The 23,292-nt window shown below is 43.0% G+C and overlaps 1 protein-coding gene across 1 annotated transcript in view; it reads left to right on the top strand.

Annotated features, from left to right (window-relative positions):
* Window positions 1–23,292, top strand: part of LOC143988098 (CD109 antigen-like) — a 132,018-nt gene that overhangs the window by 24,066 nt on the left and 84,660 nt on the right. Inside the window, exons 6-9 of the mRNA XM_077487381.1 lie at window positions 2,631–2,673; window positions 3,021–3,108; window positions 12,520–12,610; window positions 22,247–22,349. Of these exons, the coding sequence (XP_077343507.1) occupies window positions 2,631–2,673; window positions 3,021–3,108; window positions 12,520–12,610; window positions 22,247–22,349 (325 nt within the window). The remainder of the gene's footprint in view (window positions 1–2,630; window positions 2,674–3,020; window positions 3,109–12,519; window positions 12,611–22,246; window positions 22,350–23,292) is intronic.

Raw genomic sequence — 23,292 nt, 5'->3', positions numbered from 1 at the left:
ATGTCCGTGATCACCTGCACACATCTGTACATGATCATTTGCATACATATGTCTGTGATCACACAAACCAATTATTATACACTTAACAGATTTTTTTTTACCAAAGACATGTAGCAGAATACATTTTGGCTTAAATTCATGACAAAATTCAATTTTATTGGATTTCTTTTAAAATAGAAAGAAGAAAATATATTTTTTTTCCCCAAATTTACGCATTTTTCCGCTTATATCGCCAAAAATTTAAAACAGAGTCGCAAATAAATACCACCAAAATAAAGCTATATTTGTGAAAACAAAATGATAAAAATTTCATTTGGGTACAGTGTAGCAGGACCGCGCAATTGTCATTGAAAGTGTGAGAGCGCTGAAAGCTGAAAATTGGCCTGGGAAGGAAGGGGGTGAAAGCGCCCTGTATTGTAGTGGTTAAAAGTTCTTTATTTCTGTTTAAAACACTTATTATTATAGAGGATTTCTATAGCACCAACAGTTTGCACAAAATAAAGGGACATGTATACAGGTAAAATACTATTCCGTACAAGAAGTTACAGAGGGCCCTTCTTGCGATAGCTTTTATAATCCAAAAGGGGGGGTGATACAAAAGGTAGTAACTATGAGGAATGAGCTGAAGGAGAAAGTAAAAGTACAGTTTATTAGATGGAGGAGGGATAGACTTCCCTGAAAAGATGAATTTTAAGGGATCATCTGAAAATGAACAGAATAGAAGATAGCTAGACAGATACAATTTTGAACTCCTTCATGTCTAACTCACCAGAAAGAAATCAGCATCAGTTGCAGAACATTGGTAGGAATCAGTCCATTAACTAAGGGTGTCTTGCCTGTTTATTGTGTGAAAACAACAAAGATGTTTCCCATGAAAAATAAAGTAAACTGAGCGACCAGCTTCCTTACTATGTTTTTTGTCATCTGGTCACTCTTATCAGACGACTCAATCTACCTACTTGGCTAGCTTCCAGACAGTGTTTCATGGGTTTCCAGTCAGAATTCCAGTCTGTACAGATCCCCCTCTATGGAGAAATACACACACACAAACTGTCTACCAGATCCTAAGTTTCAAGCATGGGTTTGCTGCAAAATTGCATCTTTAACAGTGACAGACTATCTTCTTAGCACCATGTATACTGTTAATTTAGCTTGGGGATGGGCAGGGTGGCCTGAAACTAGGAATAGCTTTTTAGCAGTAAAAGCACTTGGCACTTCATGCTGCAACCCCTTTGTACTTAATATTTTCGGTGTGGATGAACGTTTACAGTTCAAAACAGTTTTAGGGTATGGCAGCCCACTTTATTTAAAAGCAAGTCCAAAGTTCATACAGATAGCTCTTCCCATACAGGGGGTTCTCCCCATCACTGCAAAGACATAACGTTTAGCCTCCTGGCTCTCTTGTGACATCTATACTGCTCCCATAGGCGTGTGCACAGGGTGTGCCGGGTGTGCCCAGGCACACCCTAATCACTGTTAGAGAACAATCTGTATTCTCAGACCATCTCTCGATTCAAGTTAAGAAATTTTATTTGCATATGCAAGAGAAATGGTTACATGTACGTTCAGGCTTCAAAAATCAATTTCTGATTGTCATAGGATTACATGCTCCTTTTTATCACCCTTAAACCTTCCCCCTTCCTGCTTTTAATGTCCCGAGCACATGTATGATTTCAACCTTTATTCTGAACGTGAAGCAGGAAGAAGGGAATACAGGCAACACCCTGCCACAGGATGTTCTATACACGTGATTCTAAACATTTCATTGTTCTGAGCTATGTGTTTTTAAATTCCTGCTAATGTAAGCATTTTCATAGTCATATGATTATTCAGCATATTGAAGTATAATAGGGTTATATAAAACATATATTTCTAAGCATTTTAAACTTAATGAAGATAAAGCTATATTTCTATGCATATTCATAGTTGACATTTAGAGGTATAATACTTAATTTCTCTAACAATCACCCTGTGCAGCACAGATTCTTCCTACTGACCTGGCTCCCCACTCGTTCCCTCTGCAGCACTTCTGGCTTCCCTCCTCTCCTCTCCATGGTGCTGCGGAGATGTTTTAGGATGGGTGAGGGAAGGGGCCGGTAAATATGTATTTGTCAGCCACTTCCTTTTCTAAATGAACATAGTGAGTAATGTGAGTAGTAGTGAGTAGTGTGTTTGAGCTTTGGGGTGCACACCCTAATGCAATAGACTGCGCACACCTATGACTGCTCTGAGTACCTCTATAGGGTCTTCCTGACCGCCAAACACCTTTTGCTCTTCTTGACTATCAAACACATCCCAGAGTTATGCACAGACACTGCGTCTTTCCTTGCAGCTTCCCAGCTTGTCCCTACTGGACTTTCTCTACAGCCTCCTGTCTGTTCCCATCCCACATGGACTTCTTCTCAAGCTTGGACCTTCTACTGTCCCAATCTGACCTTGATGCACGGCTGTATCTCACCCTCAGACACACTGCTGTCCCTTAAGCTCTGAGCTCTAACTCTATTATGAAGCCAGCCCACACTATGCCACCCTGCTACAAATATAATTTATATATTTTTTTTCTATTGCTGTAACTTCATTATACTTATTTTGCTGAACCATAATGTTTTCCAATTTTATTTTAATTTTAGGATACAACTCAGAGTTTTGTTTCCTTTATTGTTGCTGAAAATGGTATGTGTCTATTATATATTATATATTCAGCAATTGCTTGCACCTTTCATCGTGAACACTTTATGTTATCCTGGTTATTATGAGATTTTGACATTTTATGCCATTTTATGACATTCACAACTATGAAATGTTTTATAACAGTTAAGATCCTTTGATAGCAGCAAACATATCAAAGTGAATGAGTAAATAAACACAATAATAAATACAATTACATTTTGAGTGTATCATGGTGAAATAACATATGCTAATGTTAGTGGTCACATGAGCTAGAGAATTTGCACTATTGTCTGTTTGACTTATATTTCTTTTTTTTTTTCCCTCATCTTTTTTTAAATATTTATTTCCAGTTTTTCAAAAGTTTGATGTAAAGCTAGATGCACCATCTTTCTTCATTGCCTCAGATATGAAGAACTTTACTGGTACAGTGACCGCAAAGTAAGTTATAGCTCCCACAACATGGAACACAGTAGGCAGTGCTCAGTGAGCAAGCACCTAACTTCATTCACAAACTTAAAGTTCACCCTTGTGAAAAAAGTAGCAATTGCACATATTTATGTAGGGAAAAACTGTGCATTTAATATTTATTTTTCGCTGGAACCTGCAGAGCATTGTATGAGCAATCCGTGGATCACAGGCTCAATATCGGGCTCCTGACGAAATATCCCTCAGCTTTCTTAACTATGCCTCTGCACAGGCTTTCTGTTGGAAAGCTGGAGGACATGTAATGCTGTGTACACACGAGCGGAATGTCTGACAGAAAAAGTCAGACAGAATCTTTTTATCGTATATTCTGATCGCGTGTATACCACATCAGACTTTTTTTTTTAAATTCTGATGGACCTAGAAATAGAAGATGTTTTAAATATTTCCGATGGAACCAATTGCTATTGAGAAAATTGCTTGTCTGTATGCTGTTCTGACGGACCAAAAACGACGCATGCTCTGAAGCTAGTATGAGATGGAAGCTATTGGCTACTGGCTATTGAACTTCCTTTTTCTAGTCCCGTAGTATGTGCTGTACGTCTCTATGCTTTTGACGATCGGACTTTGGTGTGATCGTGTGTAGGCAAGACAGTTTCAGCGGAACTCCGTCGGAAAAACCTTCAGAGTTTATTCCGATGGGAAAACCGGTCGTGTGTATGCAGCATTAATGCACAAACAATCTGCCATTTGTGTTCTTGTGAATGAATGACAAGGCTGTGCAGGCAGAGCCCTGCACAGCCGTGCCATTTTCAAATGTGGCAGCAGGTGTGGGGAGAGAACCCCCACCTGCTGTCACAGGTAGGGGGGATTGGGGAGAGGTACTGAAGCATGTTACACCCTAAATATGTAATATGAAAATATGTGTATAACATGTACCAAGATGTGAACCTATCCTTTAACCTTTTTTTCTGGAATTGTCTTTAAATATCATAGAGATTTTTGCTGAATTCAGAACTTTCATATAAATTATATTTCATATAAAAATAGGCCCTGCACTCTAAAATTTATAAAGTATTCAGACCCCCTTCGCTTTTCTGATACTATCGTTTGTTTAAATAACTTTTTTTTCATTAATCTACACTCAATACCTCATAATGACAAAAAGAAAACAGAATTTTACAAATGTTTCCAAATGTATGAAAAAGGAGAAACTGAAATTTCACATTGGCACAAGTATTCAGACCCTTTGCAACAACATTTGAAATTTAGCTCAGGTGCCCCCATTTCTCTTGATTGTTGCTGAGATGTGTCTACACCTTGATTGGAGTCCACCTATGGTAAACTACATAAATTGATTGAACATGATTTGTAAAAGCACACACCTCTCTATAAAAGGCCTCACAGCTGACAATGCATACTGTATCAGAGCAAAAGCCACTGCAAAGCAATGCAACTGTCTGCAGAGCTCAGAGACAGGATAATTACCAGGCATAAATCTGGGGAAGGCCACAAAAAAATTCTGCTGCACTGAAGGGTCCCAAAAGCCCAGTGGCCTTCATAATTCACAAATGGAAAAAGTTTGGCATAACCAGGTCTCTTCCAAGAGCTGGTCAACCCACCAAACTGAGCAATCGGGGGAGAAGGACCTTAGTAAGAGAGGTGATCAAGAACCCGGATGGTCACTCTGACTGAGCTCCAGAGATTCTGTGTGGAGATGGGACAAAGTTCCAGAAGGACAACCATCACTGCAGCCCTCCCCCAAATTGGGCTTAATGGCAGAGTGGTTTGACTGAAGCCTCTCCCCAGTGCAAAACACATGAAAGTCTGCTTGGAGTTTGCAAAAGAGCACATGTAGAACGCTCAGACTGTGAGCGTCTGATGAAACCAAGATTAAACTATTTGGCCTCAATTATAAATGTTTTGTCTGGAGGAAATCTCCAGGCACCGCTCATCACCTACCCAATACCATCCCAAACGTGAAGTATGGTGGTGGCAGCATAATGCTGTGGGGGTGTTTGGGAGACTGGTTAGGGTTGAAGGAAAGCTGAATGGAGCAAAGTACAGAGATAACCTCCATGAAAACCTGTTCCACAGTGCTTAGGACCTCAGAATGGGCCAAAGGTTCACCTTCCAACATGACAGCGATCCTAAGCACACAGCCAAGACAACAGAAGTGGCTTAGGGACAACTCTGTTAATGTGCTAGAGTGGCCCAGCCAGACCCTGACTTGAACCCCATTGAATATCTTTGGAGAGACCTGAAAATGTATGCCCCCTTCCAACCTGACAAAGCTTGAGAGGATTTGCAAAGAAGAATGGCAGAAAATCCTTCAATCCAGGTGTGCAAAGCTTGTTACGCCATACTCAAAAAGACTTGAATTTTTATTTGGATTATAAGAGATTTTAATTGCTGCCTAAGGTGCTTTAACAAAGTACTGAGTAAGGCTGGCCATACATTATGCAATTTTCTTGTTCGATTTTCTTTATATTTACCTTCAATTGTGTAGTGCAAGGGCCTGCCTGACTGCATACAAATTGAAAGTGTTAAGGTTTGACCTCATATTATATGGTTTTGGTAAATCTAAAAGAAAATTGTACAAAAATTGTATAAGGTATGGCCAGCCTAAAGGATCTGAATACCCGAGTACATATGATATTTAAAGTTTTTCCTTTTTAATAAATTCACAGGTATTTCTAAAATGCTGTTTTCACGTTGTCATTATGAGATACTAAGTATAGATTAATGAGAAATAAATTAATTTAAACAACTGTAGTATCGGGTTGCAACATAACAAAATTGAAAAAAGTGAAGGGGGTCTGAATACTTTAGCAATGCACTTTAATCCATATGAGTGTATATCTAAAGCTGGCAGGGACCGGATAAATTTTGAAAGACGATCAACTTTTTTCTAAACAGAAATGTTGGAAAAATGTTCTCGATAAACCACTGATCAATGTCTCAATGGGGAAGATTCCTCTATCTGCCTTGCTAGGGCGGATGAAGGAATCCATTTGTTTTTGTTTTTTTAATCAACTTGCTGGCTGATTGAATAAACAAACAAGCCATCTATGGTCAACCTTTTTGGATGGCAGGTTAATCAGTAAGAATATGATGCATCCTTGCATGCTGCTGTAGTTTAACTGTAATCATTAAACTGTTACAACTTTGTCAGCAAGTCTATTGCAGTGTTTCTCAACCTTTTTTTTGGTAAAGGCATCCTTTGAAATTCTGCACAATCTTGAGGCGCCCCATTCTAAATTGTAAAAAAACAAAACTAAAAGTTTAACATAACACAGCAACATCCAGACGTGGGACACCAAACTTTAGAGGTTATTTATTCTTCCAAAGCAAATACACCTTTGCATACTTGCACTGACTAGTATTCCAATGTTTCTCTTCTCCACTGTTGCTCTCCCTCACTCAGTTAACGTGACCCCAGTACTGACAGAAAAGGGAAGGGAAGGGGCAAACTATGATGCTGTGCTGGCACCCGACAATCTCCTTATCAATCAACATCATTGGTTGTTGGGACACTGGTGGTTAGAAGGTTTTACTGATGCCCAATGAAAACATGTGGCTTTGTGTAACTTAAAGTGGATGTAAACCCACCACTCACCCAGTATAAACTAATGACACAGTATGCATGTATGTACTGTATACATGCAAGCCCCCTGCATGTATCCCTACCTTGCAAATGTCACCCCCTTCAGCAGTAGGAGCCCTGCAAAACTCTGAAATTGGTGTGTGAGTCTCTTTGCTGGTGCTCGGTGGGCGGAGTCATGATGTCACAAAACTCCCCGCCCACCTCTACACTCTCCTACTCTCCTATTTCTGAGCTTTGAGTAACATCCACTCAAAACTCAGGAAAGGCACCACATGACGTCAGCATGCCCAATCATGATGAGGTGTGGAGCAGCCAATCCTGGGAGAGCTGGAGAAAGAAGGAGGGGGGATGGGAAGCTGGAATTGTAATATACTCTCTCTGCTCTCATGCCGTTCATGATTTAAAGAAATCACATGTCAGTCACAGCAGTGGGGGATGTGGGGACACAAACTTATCTGTGTGTCTTTTTTTATCTTACTACAAAAAGACTAGAGGATTGCTCAGAGATGGATTAACTCTTTGTGTCAAGACTGGGCACAGATGACTTGACATCCTCTACTCTACCAGGTAGAAGTCTTCATTAAAAAAATATTTTTAGGTTTACAGACACTTTAATGCAGGCTTAATCCACCCACTGGCTTGTATGCATCTGTTGGGCAATTTTTAAGCATTTTGCCCAGGCACCCCTAAGTAAACCTGAAGGCACCCTGGTTGAAAAATGCTGGTCTATTGTATCAAATACTACTGTAATAAACTTCATCTGCCAGATCCAGTAATTGCTTTACACACCTGAAACCAAAACTTTTTTTAAATGTCTTTAGAAGCTGTCACAAGGAATGTTTATCATCATGGAGTGGTTTATGAAAATATGGTGGAATAAACTCTTATTTTTTACTTGTACCTACAGGTAAGCCTTTAATAAGGCTTACCTGTAGGTACAGTGAATATCTCCTAAACCTGCATGGTTTAGGAGATATTCACATTGCATGCAGCCAGTGATGTCACCGGCGCATGCACTCTGAAGGGACGGTATACACGCGCTGTCCCTTCATAGCTCTGTGTCCGTGAATCTGGCATCCAGGTCATCCACTGTCAGTTTTTAAAGCTAGATTGACACTAGGCTCATAATGTTCTGTTTTAGAATGCAAAACATTGTAATATTTATCTTGTATTTAATGGTATTGAGGGGATATGTAGTACATCTTCCCGTCACATAGGTTGGTGCTATATGGTCGTGGTGGGGAGCTGTGTGCGCAAGCGCAGGTTAACCAGTGTGGGCAAAAAGTATAGACGGAAGCGATCGTTCGGATGGAATGTACGCAGGCGTGCACCATGACGTGGACCAACTAGTGTGGGCAAAAAGCATAGACGGAAGCAATCGGTTGGTTGGAATGTACGCAGGTGCGACTTCTGGGAGGAAATGCATATAAGGGAAAGTTGGCGTCCGTGTGGCCAATCCCTAGGAATAAATTGGTATGACAAAACATGTCGGGGGCGTGACCACACGGACATAGATTTCATTGATATCGAACGGTACCGATCAGAGTGGTTCGGAAACGGTCGGAGCAGGTCGTAACTGGTTGAAGTGGATGTTAGACTGCTCGGGACTCGTATACCTTCTCAATGAACGGTGATCACGGAGTGGGTGAGAGTTGAGGCACACTTTGGATCCACCACGATCGTAGTGCACCACCACTTGTTGTTTGCACACAGTTTGCTGTGAGAGGTAGTCACGTTTTTTCTCTGCCGGCCGCCATTTTAAAGAAGACCAGAAGGCATGCATATGGCTACAATAGAGGTGCTGCGGCCCACCCCACCCCGCTGCCAGTGTCTGTGAACTGTAATGGAAAGGGGCGTAAGGTGGGCGGCGCCGCAGCTCAATCTCTTTCCGCGCAGCAACAACAGTCTGGATGTCAAAGGGGGCAGTCTGGATGTCGGAGGCCAGTCTGGATGTCAGAGGAGGGCCAGTCTGGATGTCAGAGGGGGGCTAGTCTGGATGTCAGAGGGGGGCTAGTCTGGATGTCAGAGGAGGGCTAGTATGGATGTTGGGGGGCCAGTCTGGATGTAAGAAGGGGCAGTCTGGATGTCAGAGGGGGGCCAGTCTGGATGTCAGAGGGGGGCCAGTTTGGATGTCAGAGGGGGTCTAGTCTGGATGTTGGGGGGCAGTCTAGATGTCGGGGGGCCAGTCTGGATGTCAGAGGGGGCAGTCTGGATTTTGGGGGCCAGTCTGGATGTCTGGGGGCAGTCTGGATGTCAGAGGGGGGACAGTCTGGATGTCAGAGGGGGGACAGTCTGGATGTCGGGGGCCAGTCTGGATGTCAGAGGGGGGCTAGTCTGGATGTCAGAGGGGGGCCAGTCTGGATGTCAGAGGGGGGCCAGTCTGGATGTCAGAGGGGGCAGTCTGGATGTCAGAGGGGCACCAGATGTACGGAGGACTGATGGGGACACCAGATGTAAGGAGGACTGATGGGGACACCAGATGTTAGGAGGACTGATGGGGACACCAGATGTAAGGAGGACTGATGGGGACACCAGATGTAAGGAGGACTGATGGGGACACCAGATGTAAGGAGGACTGATGGGGACACCAGATGTAAGGAGGACTGATGGGGACAACAGATGTAAGGAGGACTGATGGGAACACAGATGTAAGGAGGACTGATGGGGACACCAGATGTATGGAGGACTGATGGGGACACCAGATGTAAGGAGGACTGATGGGGACACCAGATGTAAGGAGGGGCTCCGCTGATGGAGACACAGATTTGAGGAAGGCTGCTCTGATGGGGCACCTGATGTACGGAGGGACTCTGCTGGGGGCACCTGATGGCATCTGGTGGCAGGAAACATGGCTAGTGACGCGCTCATGGCTCTCACTGATTCTGCGTTATGGTGAGTTGAATGATTTCATTTTATAGTACAATGTAATAATAGAAATAATGCGCTTTAATCATCCTGACACCATAACAATCATGGCGCCGGGATGATTGAATCGCTAACACCAGGTATTTCGAGTATCTTTATCTGCTGATTGTCAAACTCTGGAAAACAAATATTGCTATTGTGGTGTAGGATCTGGGGCTGCTGTCCCTCCATCCCTCCCCCCTTTCCCTCTCCATCCCGCATTCATCTCAGACTCTAACCACACCCTTTGAGCCAAGCCCATGTACGCCACGCCCATTATTTTACGTAAACCACGTCCATATTTCGCTGTGGCGCTCTGCGCGTTGCATTTTCACCTTTTCCTATGCCACGGCTATAACCGCATGCCCCGCCCCTAATTATAATAGAACTCTGCCTACAGCCAAAAAAGTGTCCCGGATTCTTTTTTACAATGTTGGCAACTATGTACCACTAATGGCACGACCACAACCAGACCTGGGACCGGAAGCTGCCTAAGTCTTTAAAACAGAGGTGAGCAGAAAAGATTTTCTAAACAGCCTGTGATCATCTTTTGACAAGTAAGGGGTATTGATTACAGGTATGGAGCTGTAAAAAAAGTGTAAGTGCTTTCCCCCACCCCCATACAAAAAGAAATGACATCACAGACCTCAGATGCAACACAAATCCGCTTCCCATTACAGAGGTGAAAGAGAGGCGTAGACAGCTTTCCCATTGATTTTCATAGCCCAGAGCCACTCTTAATCACTACAATTGTGTTCTTGTTATACAGGAAGGGTTGCGGTTTTTTAGGAACTACACCAGAGTGATGTTAGTTAGATAAAAGACATGATTAGACTAAATTAGATGCAAGTATCGCTTAAAGGGCTTTTTATCCATATGGCGGTTTCTTTTTTCGTGTTCCTGTTCTGTATTTTATACCTTCTTTTGACCATTGTCTCTGCTTGTCATCTTCCTTGAAGTAGTTCTAAAGCCAAAACATTTTTTATCATAACCATTTCAGCCCCGAAATGTTTACCCCCCTTCAGGACCAGGCAATTTTTTGTGATGCAGCACTGCATTGCTTTAACTGACGATTGCGTGGTCATGTGACACTGTACCCAAATAAAACTGATGTCCTTTTTTTCCAACAAATAGAGCTTTCTTTTGGTGTTATTTGATCACCTCTGCGGTTTTAATTTTTTGAGCTATAAAGAAAAAAGACTGACAATTTTGAAAAAAAAATGTTTTTTTAATTTATGCTATAGAACATACCCAATAATCAAATGTATTCATCAATTTAGGCCAATATGTATTCTGCTACATATTTTTGGTAAAAAAAAATCCCAATCAGTGCATGTTTATTGGTTTACACAAAAGTTATAGAGTCTATAAACTAGGGGATAAATGTATGTAATTATTTTTTTTTTTTTTTACTAGTAATGTCGGCGATCAGTGATTGTTAGTGGAACTTTGACATTGCACCTGATAAAACAGACACTTAACTGACACTTTTGACACTTTTTGGGACCAGTGTCACTAATACAGTGATCAGTGCTAAAAAAAATACACTGTCACTTTACTAATGACACTGACAGGGAAGGGGTTAACATCAGAGGCAATCAAAGGTAGGAATGCTTTCTAACTGTGTGTGGTGGTGGTGGTGGGGAGGGGGTGCTTTTGACTGGAGGAAGACAGAGATCCATGTTTCTGCTCAGCAGAAACACAAGATCTCCATCTTCCTCTCTCATAGAATGGCGTCCTGCCTCTTCTGAGAATGACTGTTGGTTTCCGGTGAGACATTGTGTCTGCCGGACTTGCTGATTGGCTGCCGATGTGTCCAATCGCGCGTGTGCCCCAGACCCAGTGCACAAGATCACGTACAGGTAGGTTTTGCGCAGGAGGCCCGCCCTGCCTCATTATATCTGCATGGGTAGGTCCTTAACAGGTTAATGCATTCCTTGCATTATGGTAAAAAATTTGAGGCATCAAATTTGGCACCTTGATCTGTCACGGGTGCATGTGAGCACACCGATACGCATGTGTACGTGCGCAGAGGAGCATGTGTCCAATTTCTACATCCACGAGAAGGAATGTGGATTAACCTGGGACGATGCACAGAAGTCCGCCCAGAGGAACCAGCTTCATCTACTGGCATGCCCATCCTGACAAAATCCTTACCTGAGTCCTCACTTGATCCAGAGTCATGCCCATTTACAGAGGCTCTCTCCTCCTGTCTCACAGGACAGAAAGGCAGCAGCGGAAGCCAATCAAGTCCTGTAAACAGAAAGCGGGGCAGAGCCGAGCTATGCTGTGTTTGTCAATGGATGCACCCAGTAGGGCCCAGGAGGGACTGAATGGTGACCAATTAAGAAATATTGATCTTAGTTGATCACACATTGTCAGTTTTTTCATTAGTGATGGACTCCAATTCCCCATTTACTTCATCACCTCAATTACTTGGACATGTTTATCTTTTAATTTTCACCGTCAGTGATGCATACGTTCTTCTGTCCTGCCTCTGCCCTTTACTTCTATTATTATGCACCAATGTGTGGGGCAAAACGCATCAGTGGACATTGCTTGTGGAGTGGTGTAAGGCTGAGGCCATCCCACACATGTTAGCAACACATACTGGACTGGGAGAGCAGCAGTTTCACTAAGGAGATTACCCAGAGGGGAACATTTTTTTCCTAAACATAAGTGAAGTTACGCTTTAAGGAGAAGTCCATCCTAAGCAAGGTTGGCTGGGTTTTCCCTATAGGTCATAGGCGTGCTGTTGGAAGTCAAATATGACTGCAGTTGATGTTTTAAAATTCAGTTTAAGGTAAAAAACTGGTAATCAGGACATTTTTGGTAATATGTTTTAAATACACATGATTAAAGCTAGAGCATGTTCAAAAATAACAATCCGATTTTTTAAATGCTTTGTTTTATAGTTATCGCTATGGTAAACCTGTAAAAGGCAATGTAACAATAACAATAACGACACACACTGAAGTAAATACGCAAATAAGCAAGGCATATCAGGTAAATTTTATTTACATTTATTGTTCAATGCATTATTTGACCATTTACCATTAATAATTGTAAAGTACTGTAATTGTAGTTGTGCTCAAAAGTTTGCATACCCTGGCAGCAATCGTGAAATTTTAGCATTGATATTGAAAATATGATTGATCATGCCAAAAGAATCTTTTATTTAAAGTGTCACTAAACCCACATCATAAAAAGCAATCAATCAATAACTGATCCCAGCCATGTGGAAGTCAATAGAGCCACAAGCCCAGGAATAGATTAAATCAAAATTCACTTTAATGTAAAGTTAAAAAGCATGGCATGCAGGAGTTATTTATCACCAAGCCAGTGGAGAGGAGAAGCACATAATCCCAAAAGCTAAAGAATGACACATGATCCTGGACCAAACAGTAGGTTACATCGCTCAGGACAGTGGGAGAAGTGTGTGGATTACAGCCATCAGAGTCACTGAGATGGAGCGTGCACGGGGAGTCACGGAATCTAATGCCGAACATCATCTGGTGAGGGCAAACTGGAAGTCTTGAAGAGCACTCAAACCAAAGGAGAGAAACCGGTCACCATGATAACATGTTTCGAGGGCTTACCCCTTCCTCAGATCATGTTATTAGGCCCCCTCCTCAATGGCCACAAACCAGCTACTAGCTAAATACAATGGGGAGAGGATATTATGTAGATTAATGGAGGCTTCACCTCCCTCTTATTCTAAGACACAGGCTGGAGGGGCGTAACACAGCCTGTGGCTCGCAGAAATCCTTCCACACCATGTTATTTCCACAAAATAATAAAGATTTGATTTCAAATATATATTTGTATGACAATTATAAAAGTTTATTGATATTTATTTATTTTTACTCTGTATTCCAAAGGCTTTTTTTTATTTTAAACATGTAACCAGCAGCAGAGGACTAGCGGCTCCTCCTGCTTAAGTTTCCCTGCAGACAGGCTGGGAAAAAGCTGGGTCATGTGACAGCTGTATCTCAATTAAGAAAAAGGTACATTTTTCAATTAGAATAATTAAAGTGCCATCATCCATATACGGAAATAGAAGAGACAATGTAAATTAAACAGTGTGTGTTTAGTATCCCTTTAAGGATAGGGATCATATGAAGCCATTTATTATCACATAGTTGTTTGGCTCCTTTTTAAATCATAGGTTACATACCCTGGAATGTTTGACCTTGGTAGAGACAGAGAAGGTGGCACACACAGGTTAAAATGGCAATTAAAGGCTCATTTCCCACACCTCAGGTTATTTAAATTGCAATTAGTGTCTGTGTATAAATAGTTAATGAGTATGGTAGCTCTCAGGTGGATGCACTGAGCAGGCTAGATGTTGAGCCATGAGGAGCAGAAAAGAACTGTCAAAAGACCTGCATTTAACAAGATAAAGGAATTTTATAAAGATGGAAAAGGATATGAAAAGATAGCCAAAGTCTTGAATATGCCAGTCAGTACTGTTCAATCACTTATTAGGAACTAGAACATTTGGGGATCTCTTGATCCCAAGCCAAGGTCAGGTAGACCAAGAAAGATTTCAGCTACAACTGCCAGAAGATTTTTTTCAGGATATAAAGAAAAAACACAGGTAACCTCAGCAGAAATACAGGCTGCTCTGAAAAAAAAAAAGGTGTGGCTATTTCAAGAAGCACGATAGGACGATACTTGAACAAAAATGAGCTGCATTGTTGAGTTGCCAGAAAGAAGCCTTTACTATACCAATGCCACAAAAAAGCCTGGTTACAATATGCTCAATGAAACCTTGACACGCCTCACAGCTTTTGGCACACTGTAATCTGGAGTGACGAGACCAAATTAGAGCTTTATAGTCACAACCATAAGTGCCATGTTTGGAGAGGACTCAACAAGGCCTATAGCGGCAAGAATACCAGAATATGGCGGTCTGGCGAGATGAATGCAGCATGTTCACACTCAATAAGCACATGGCCAAGTTAATCCTCCACTGGTTACAGCAGAAAAAGGTGAAGGTTATGGAGTGGCCATCACAGTCTCCTGGCTATTCATTCCTATCACTGAGCCATTCTGGGAAGATACTTTGCATAACCGGGAGGCATTTTGCCAAGATGAATCGGCAGGAATTTGTGTCCTCCTAGACATCTACTGCAAAAAACTGCACGTTGACATTATTACTAAAGGGGACAATACACAGAATTAAAATCGAATGCCTTGTACACATGGTCGGACATTCCGACCACAAAATCCTTTTTCTGACGGATTTTGTTCGAAACTTGTGATGCATTCACACGGTCGCACAAACTTGTCGGAAAATCTGATCGTTCTGAATGAGGTGACGTCAAACACGTACGTTGGGACTATAAACAGGCCAGTAGCCAATAGCTTTTGTCTCTTAGTTTATTCTGAGCATGCGTGGCACTTTGTTCGTCGGAATTTATGTGATCGGATTTTGTTGTCGAAAAATTTTAGATCCTGCTCTTAAACTTTGTGTGTCAGAAAATCTGACAGAAAAAGTCAGAGCCCACACACGATCGGATTTTCGGACAACATAATCCGATCAGACTTTTTCCATCAGAATTTCCAACCCTGTGTACAGGGCATTAGGGTATGCAGATTTTTGAACAAGGGTCATTTCATTTGTTTACTTATTGCCGTGTTTTGATTTATGATGGTGCCATTCTGTTATAACCTAGAGTTGAATATGAATCCCATAACAAAAAAAAAAGAAACCTGTTTTGCCTGCTCACTCATATTTTCTTTAAAAATGGTACATGTATATTATCAATTCTCCAAGGCTATGCAGACTTTAGAGTACAGCTGTAACAAATGCCTTTACTATGCACACATTTAATGCAGGTAACATGGACTTGTATACATAAAACACCAATTTAATGTTTGATCGACTGCTTTGAAGAGCAGAAGAGAGATCAGGGGTCTAATAGACTCCAGATCTCTCCATAAAGAGTATCTGCCACTACCCTAACTATCACTATAGTGATTTTATTGCTTCAAAATAAGTAAATTGGGTGTGCAGAGTCTGGGCACAGGTCACTGTAAGGCCGCGTGCACACGGGCAGATTGTCTGGCCAACTAAGTTCGTCAGACAATCCGACAGACAGTCCGTCCAAACTTTTGAATGAACGGACTTGCCCACACACGGCACTTTTTGAGCGGACTAATACGGCGGACTAAGTCCGCCATACAATCCGCTCTACTTTTGAAATGAACGGACTCGCCCACACACGCGGAGGAAAGTCCGCTCATTTCGAGCGCGTCTCCAGGTAGGCGGGGCCCGCGAAGGAGACGTCGCTGGCCCCGCCGCCTGGAATGGACTTAAAGGGGAACCCCAACGCCGAAAAAAATCGGCGTGGGGGTGCCCCCCAAGTCCACAACAGACCCTTGTCCGAGCACGCTACCCGGCCGGCCAGGAAAGGGGGGCGGGCGAGCGCCCCCCCTCCTGAGCCGTACCAGGCCACGTGCCCTCAACATGGGGGGTGCCTTGGGGAAGGGGGGGCCGTGCGGCCCCCCCACCCCAAAGCACCTTGTCCCCATGTTGATGAGGACAAGGGCCTCTTCCCGACAACCCTGGCCGTTGGTTGTCGGGGTCTGCGGGCGGGGGGCTTATCGGAATCCGGGAGCCCCCTTTAATAAGGGGGCCCCCGGATACCGGCCCCCCACCCTATGTGAATGAGTATGGGGTACAATGTACCCCTACCCATTCACCTGTAAAATAAAAGTACCAAAATAAAACACAACACACGAGATAAAATATTTTATTGCACAGCTCCGGGGGTCTTCCGTCTTCAGGGGTCTTCTCGCCGGACTCCTCCGCTATCTTCTTGTAGCTCTTTTGCTAGCGGAGGAGTCCGGCTTTCTTCCTCCCCGCCGCCGGCCTCTTCTCCCGACTTCGGGGGTCTTGTCCCCCTCTTCGGTTCTTCTGCCGGGCCACCGCGCCTTCTTATAGCTCTTTTACAGGCGGTGGCCCGGTCTTCTGTCGCCGCTGTCGCCGCCGCCTTCCGTTCTTCTTCTTCTTCTTCTTCTTCTTCTCCAGGAGATGTTGCCTCGACGATCTCTCCGGCCGGAATGCCAGAGCCGCGCTGCGCGGCCACTTATATAGTGACAATGGGGCGGTGTCACATGGTATATGTCACATGGGTTGGTGTCACATGGTGACCCCGCCCCCTTACGATGTCATAGTCCCCATGTGACATCAACCCATGTGACCAACCCATGTGACATATACCATGTGACACCGCCCCATTGTCACTATATAAGTGGCCGCGCAGCGCGGCTCTGGCATTCCGGCCGGAGAGATCGTCGAGGCAACATCTCCTGGAGAAGAAGAAGAAGAAGAAGAAGAAGAAGAATGGAAGGCGGCGGCGACAGCGGCGACAGAAGACCGGGCCACCGCCTGTAAAAGAGCTATAAGAAGGCGCGGTGGCCCGGCAGAAGAACCGAAGAGGGGGACAAGACCCCCGAAGTCGGGAGAAGAGGCCGGCGGCGGGGAGGAAGAAAGCCGGACTCCTCCGCTAGCAAAAGAGCTACAAGAAGATAGCGGAGGAGTCCGGCGAGAAGACCCCCGAAGACGGAAGACCCCCGGAGCTGTGCAATAAAATATTTTATCTCGTGTGTTGTGTTTTTTTTTGGTACTTTTATTTTACAGGTGAATGGGTAGGGGTACATTGTACCCCATACTCATTCACATAGGGTGGGGGGCCGGTATCCGGGGGCCCCCTTATTAAAGGGGGCTCCCGGATTCCGATAAGCCCCCCGCCCGCAGACCCCGACAACCAACGGCCAGGGTTGTCGGGAAGAGGCCCTTGTCCTCATCAACATGGGGACAAGGTGCTTTGGGGTGGGGGGGCCGCGCGGCCCCCCCTTCCCCAAGGCACCCCCCATGTTGAGGGAACGCGGCCTGGTACGGCTCAGGAGGGGGGGGGGGGCGCTCGCTCGCCCCCCTTTCCTGGCCGGCCGGGTAGCGTGCTCGAACAAGGGTCTGTTGTGGACTTGGGGGGCACCCCCACGCAGATTTTTTTTCGGCGTTGGGGTTCCCCTTTAAGTCCATGCCAGGCGGCAGGGCCCGCGACGTCTCCGTCGCGTGCTCCGCCTACCTGGATACCCGCTCGAAATGAGCGGACTTTTCTCCGGGCGGGAAAAGTCCGCTCATTTCGAAAGTACAGCGGACTGGCACACACACGGGCGGACTGTCCGCTCAAACCAAGTTTGGACGGACAATCTTACGGAAATTCCGTAAGACTTTGTTCGTCAGACTGTCCGCTGAAAAAGTCCGCTGAAGCCCACAGACGAGCGGACTGTCCGCTCAAATGTGTTTCGGCGGACTAAGTTGGGCAGACAGTCCGCCCGTGTGTATGCGGCCTAAGGCACCTATACAAGGACACATTACTTTACATTGCCAGGGACAATTTACCATTCAATGAGGATAATGTGCATTATTACGTAAATCGTACCTATCATTTCTATGTGAAACAGTGCATGGAGCATGGAACAGTATGAACAATCTGCCGAGTGGCCCTGGTTTTCTGTTTACATTTGTATTTTTGTGTGGCCAGTGAGGTGTAGAAGTGCATCTCCCACATGGTCCTTGTTCTATTAGATAAAACCTGTATGATTATATGAGATTTTAGTGTCTTCGGGATGCTTTAACACAAGGCTATAAGCTGCCAGAAGAATGATTCTATTGAAAATAATGGAAAATTAGGAATGAGCATTGGAGCTTCTCCCCTACCATCAATGTATTGTACAGTTATACGTGTTTGTGATAGATGATAGGGTTAGAAAATCTACAACGAGGGCGTTAAATCTTGAGGAAAGCATTACACATTTAAAATAGTATTCCCAACACTTGCCAAGCAAGGAGAGCATGTAGGAGATTGGGAGTTTTTTTTTCTCATAGTGGATACTATTCACTGGTATTGCAAGCTGTTTTAAAGAGTAACTCAACTTTTGTTGAGAAAAAACAAAAACAAAAAAAAATCACCTCTGGGTGATCGATATATAGTACATTGCAGGGATTTTAACACATTTTGTTACCTACAACTGTTCACAGGGCCGGATTAACATAGGGGCTATTAGAGCTGCAGCTCCAGGCCCCTTTCATAAGATAGGCCCATTTGCCAAAAAAATAATAATAATAATCGACTTCGAGGATTGTAGCGATCAGGAGTCACAGAGACCCTACATTTGGGGGGTAGGTAGCTAAAGACCCACTCCAGCACTGGTTAATATATGGGGCTGCTATCATCTATGGTTCCGGAGATACAGGGCTGCTTGCGCAGCCTGTCAGAAGCTACATACAGAGCGGCCAGTTTAAATACAAGCTGGAACACTCTGCAGCAGACTGAGAGGATGACCTCACAGTGCTTATAATAATTATTTGTATATTACTTATGATAATGAACCCCTTGTCACCCAGGCCCATTCTGGGACTTCTCTCCTACATGTAAAAATCATCATTTTTTTATGCTAGAAAATTACTCAGAACCCTCAAACATTATATATTGTTTTAGCAGACAAAATGGTGGTCTTTGCAACTTTTTATGTTACACGATATTTGCGCAGCAATTTTTCAAACTTTTTTTTGGAAAGAAACTGTTTCATTCATAAAAAAAACACTAAAGTTAGCACGATTTTTTTGTTGTACTAAGCGATGCTTTAAATTTTTTTACATGTTTAGAGTTACAGAGGAGGTCTAGTGCTAGAATTATTGCTCTCGCTCTATGTAACCTGTGTGTATCTGGCTCTGATACTAACCAGTGCCTACCTGGGGACTGACTAGTATCTCTCCCCAGCCTGTCCCCACACACCCTCTCACCTGCTGACCTGTGAATGGGGCAATCACTCCCGCAGTGTTATTGTGTTCTGCCAGTGAATACAATGATTAGTGTTGCTAACTATAGCTGGCAGCACTGATTGTTTTGGGGAAAACCTGACAGACTGGTTGTACTCAAGTCGGTTAATAGGTTGACTTGTGTAAAACCAGCTAGCCCATACATAGATTGACTATAGCTGGTCTCTGCTTAATTAGTGTAATTTCAATCCATGTATGGCCCGCTTAACCACTACGCAGTCCCTAAACATCCTTCCACAAACCTTTACATTTTTCCTTCCCAGATGACTTCATCCTCCTCTCCTATACATAGTGCCCACTGTCATACTCTCCACACTTCTCTCCTATACATAGTGCCTACTGTCATACTCTCCACACTTCTCTCCTGTACATAATGCCGCTGTCATATCCTACACACCCCTCTCTTGTACATAGTGCCCGCTGCCATACACTCCTCTCCTGTACATAGTGCCCACTGTCGTACCCTCCACACTCCTCTCCTATATATAGTGCCCACCGTCATACCCTCCATACTCCTCTCCTGTACATACTACTCACTGTCATACCCTCCATACTCCCCTCCTATACATCGTGCCCACTGTCATACCCTCCACACTTCTCTCCTATATATAATGTCCACTGTCATACCCTCCACACTCCTCTCCTGTACATACTACTCACTGTCATACCCTCCATACTCCTCTCCTGTACATAGTGCCCACTGTCATACCCTCCACACTCCTGTACATATTGCTCACTGTCATACCCTCCACACTCTTATCTTATACATAGTGCCCAATGTCATACACTCTACACTCCTCTGCTGTGCATACTGCCCACTGTCATACCCTTCACACTCCTCTCCTGTACATAGTGCCTTCTGCTATACCCTCTGCACTCCTCTCATGTACATAGTGCCCACTGTTAGACCCTCCACATTCTTCTCCCTCACCTGCACATACGTCACACTTTTATACCATCCATACTCCTCCCCTATGCCCCTTACCCACAAAAACTGTTCTTTAAAATTATACTGAATATCCTCAATGTTACCAGGTGTAGAATGGGCACACTTTTGTCAGTTCAACTAAAGGAAATCTCACAGTCCTCATATTTGTTCTGCCCCATTATTAGTATTTAATTTTGTAATTACTATTGTGATGTATAGAGGAACATAGGGGATGTCAGCTACTGTAAATATAGCACTTGTAAAAAAAAGCGTCCCTGAAAATATTTTTGAAATGTTGACAACTATGGCACTGCCCAAGGGCCACAGGGTCAGTAGGGCGCCCCATGAGAGGCTCCTGTGATATTAAAGCGGTAGTAAAGGTTGCTAACATTACTACTTTTTAGAGGCCCTGGGGTAGGTTATGCCATAATGTACAAGTATGCACAGCATATTAGCACATTAGGGCACACTTAAATTGTCAGACTGAGCCCTCCAGTGCTGTGCTGTGATCAATCCGGCGGGGCCCGGGCACTTCCATCTTTACCCGGTCTTCCTTCTGGGTTATATATAGTGTCTTCGGTCACTTGTCTTGGCCAGGCTGTGTTGATGTCATTCCCACACATCCTCTTTCTCTCATCCCCCCCTTTCTCTCTCATCCTCCCTCCCTTACCCCTCACACCTCTTTCATCCCCTTTCTCTCTCTCTTTCTTTCTCTCTCCCTCATCCTCCCTCTCTCTCTTTAATTTAGTTTGTTATAACAAAAAATAGTTTGAATTTTTATTTATGTATTGTTTATAAAAGGCCCACCAAAATCCTCAGCACCAGGCCCATGATGTTCTTAATCTGGCCCTGACTGTTCAGATTAAATTGCTGTTTGTTTGAACATGTCCTTTTGGATACTGAATATGAATAGGAAAGTTTGTGCTCATTATAGATTTCAGGCATTTCATTTTTGGTGAGATACTCCCTAAGGGTTAATTACTTACTAAAGGGATGCAGACATTGCAACTTCTCCCATCAGAACACTAAAAGTGCACCTGCTGATTATAATAAGCACATCCATATTCAGTGCCCCCTTTCTTGTAGGCCTGAAACATGACCTTTCATTAAACAGAACTGATAATGTCATTGGGGTTGTTCTATACACCAACCATGCCATATTTCATTAAATTTTACAGAAAATCGCATTGCTGCAGATTGCAATGAAAAGGTAACTTTTAATACCAACAGTTTACTATATGGCTCGTGCCTATTTAATGTGCTAAAATACTTTTTTTTATTTGATATATTTTTTCAATTGAAAGTGAAGATACCATTTAATGAAAGGTCATGTTTCGAGCCCAGTAAGAAAGGTGGGCACTATGGAATTTGCATTTCTTTTAGTGACTTTATTGACAAGAGTTCCTCAGGAATTCTTTTTTTTTTTTCAAAAAAATTACACAAATACTATTAAAAAACCAAACATCCTATCCTACCCATGGAACTAAATTCATATTAGCATGTGTTCTAATAGAGTTTTTTTCCTGACAAGTATTTGATTTACTAATAGAGTATTATTCAGTGTAACCTGTGTTCACTTCAATTGATCATTCAGGCCGTAGGATTTTTTTTCCCCCCACTCCTGATTTAGTGAGCACAGGTCAAAGTGAAAGGCATTTTTAAGAAATCAGCATTATTGTTTTGCAGCAGTGATGTATCCCATTTATGTCTTTTGGCCTACACCAGGCCCCCAAATGAACAGATTCTAAGGACAATGTAACAGCACATCATAGTCTGATTTTTGTTAAATCAGTGTTAATTAAAACGTGTGCTATTTTATTTATTATCATTTACTTATAAGGTGCAATGTTGCTTTCAGATATCGGGGTCTGTGAACTTCAGCTTTACATATACAGAAATATATAATGCAATTTACTGGGGAGGAATAAACCTAACAGCCACAGTATATGAAGAACTGACCGGTAATTTATTAAGCTCCTATTGTATAAAATACTTTAATATATAAAAACACTACTGTATGCAGTTATTAAAAAATTATTTTGTGTATTTTTTAAAGTAACTAGTGTAAGTACCTAATTTGTCTTGATATCAGTTCCTTGCAAACCCCTAAACTAGAAATTTTAGATTATTAGAGGGAGAAACAGCACAATGAGCCCAAACAGTTGTGGCACAGTGCTGGAGCTAACAAGGGACATGCTAACAAGAGAATAGAACACAATGGCAGAAAAATTAGCTTATTAGTCGGCTGCTTCTACTTCATTGTTTAGTCAACAGTTGTAGGATGGTAGTTGTATTTCCTAACTACAATAGAGAACTGTCAATTCTCCAGGTTGTTTGTGTTGTGTGGTAGGTTTGTACAAACTTCCAGAATGAAAAGACAGAAATACAAAAACGTTGGTGGGTAAAACAGCTCATCTACTGCATGGGTGCTGGGCCAGGCACCCAGGGTATGGGCCCCACATATCTTGCCTGGTGCCTAGGGTCCTGTACCTACTGCTTCTCAAATTCAGTTTTTTTGAAGCTGTGAAAAATGTAGCTCCCAGGCAGTCACATTTTTCTGTAAGGAGGCTTTCCTGCTGATAGGAGTGGCTGAGGGGACAGCTCTATAAACTTTTGACCCTTGTACATTACACACTTACTATACAATTGAGATTTCTGCAGCATATTTGGCAAGTACAGAATCTTAGTATATATAAAATAATATATAATGTGGTTGGAGGGAAGCTTCAGAATGGCAAATATGTTTTTATTGCAGACTGCAGTTCCTCTTTAACCTTTGAACAATTCATAGTCATGGTTATAATATTGTTTAATTGTTATTTTTATTAAAACCATGTTATTGAAATTTTCCTGAAATACTGCATGAAATATGAAAATACTGTATTATGGCCACCAAATAGAGCT

This window comes from Lithobates pipiens, unplaced genomic scaffold, assembly GCF_037356315.1.
Source record: "Lithobates pipiens isolate NorthernLeopardFrog02 unplaced genomic scaffold, aLitPip1_a1.2 Scaffold_18, whole genome shotgun sequence".
Classification (NCBI taxonomy): Eukaryota; Metazoa; Chordata; class Amphibia; order Anura; family Ranidae; genus Lithobates; species Lithobates pipiens.
This window is presented reverse-complemented; position numbering and strand designations above follow the sequence as displayed.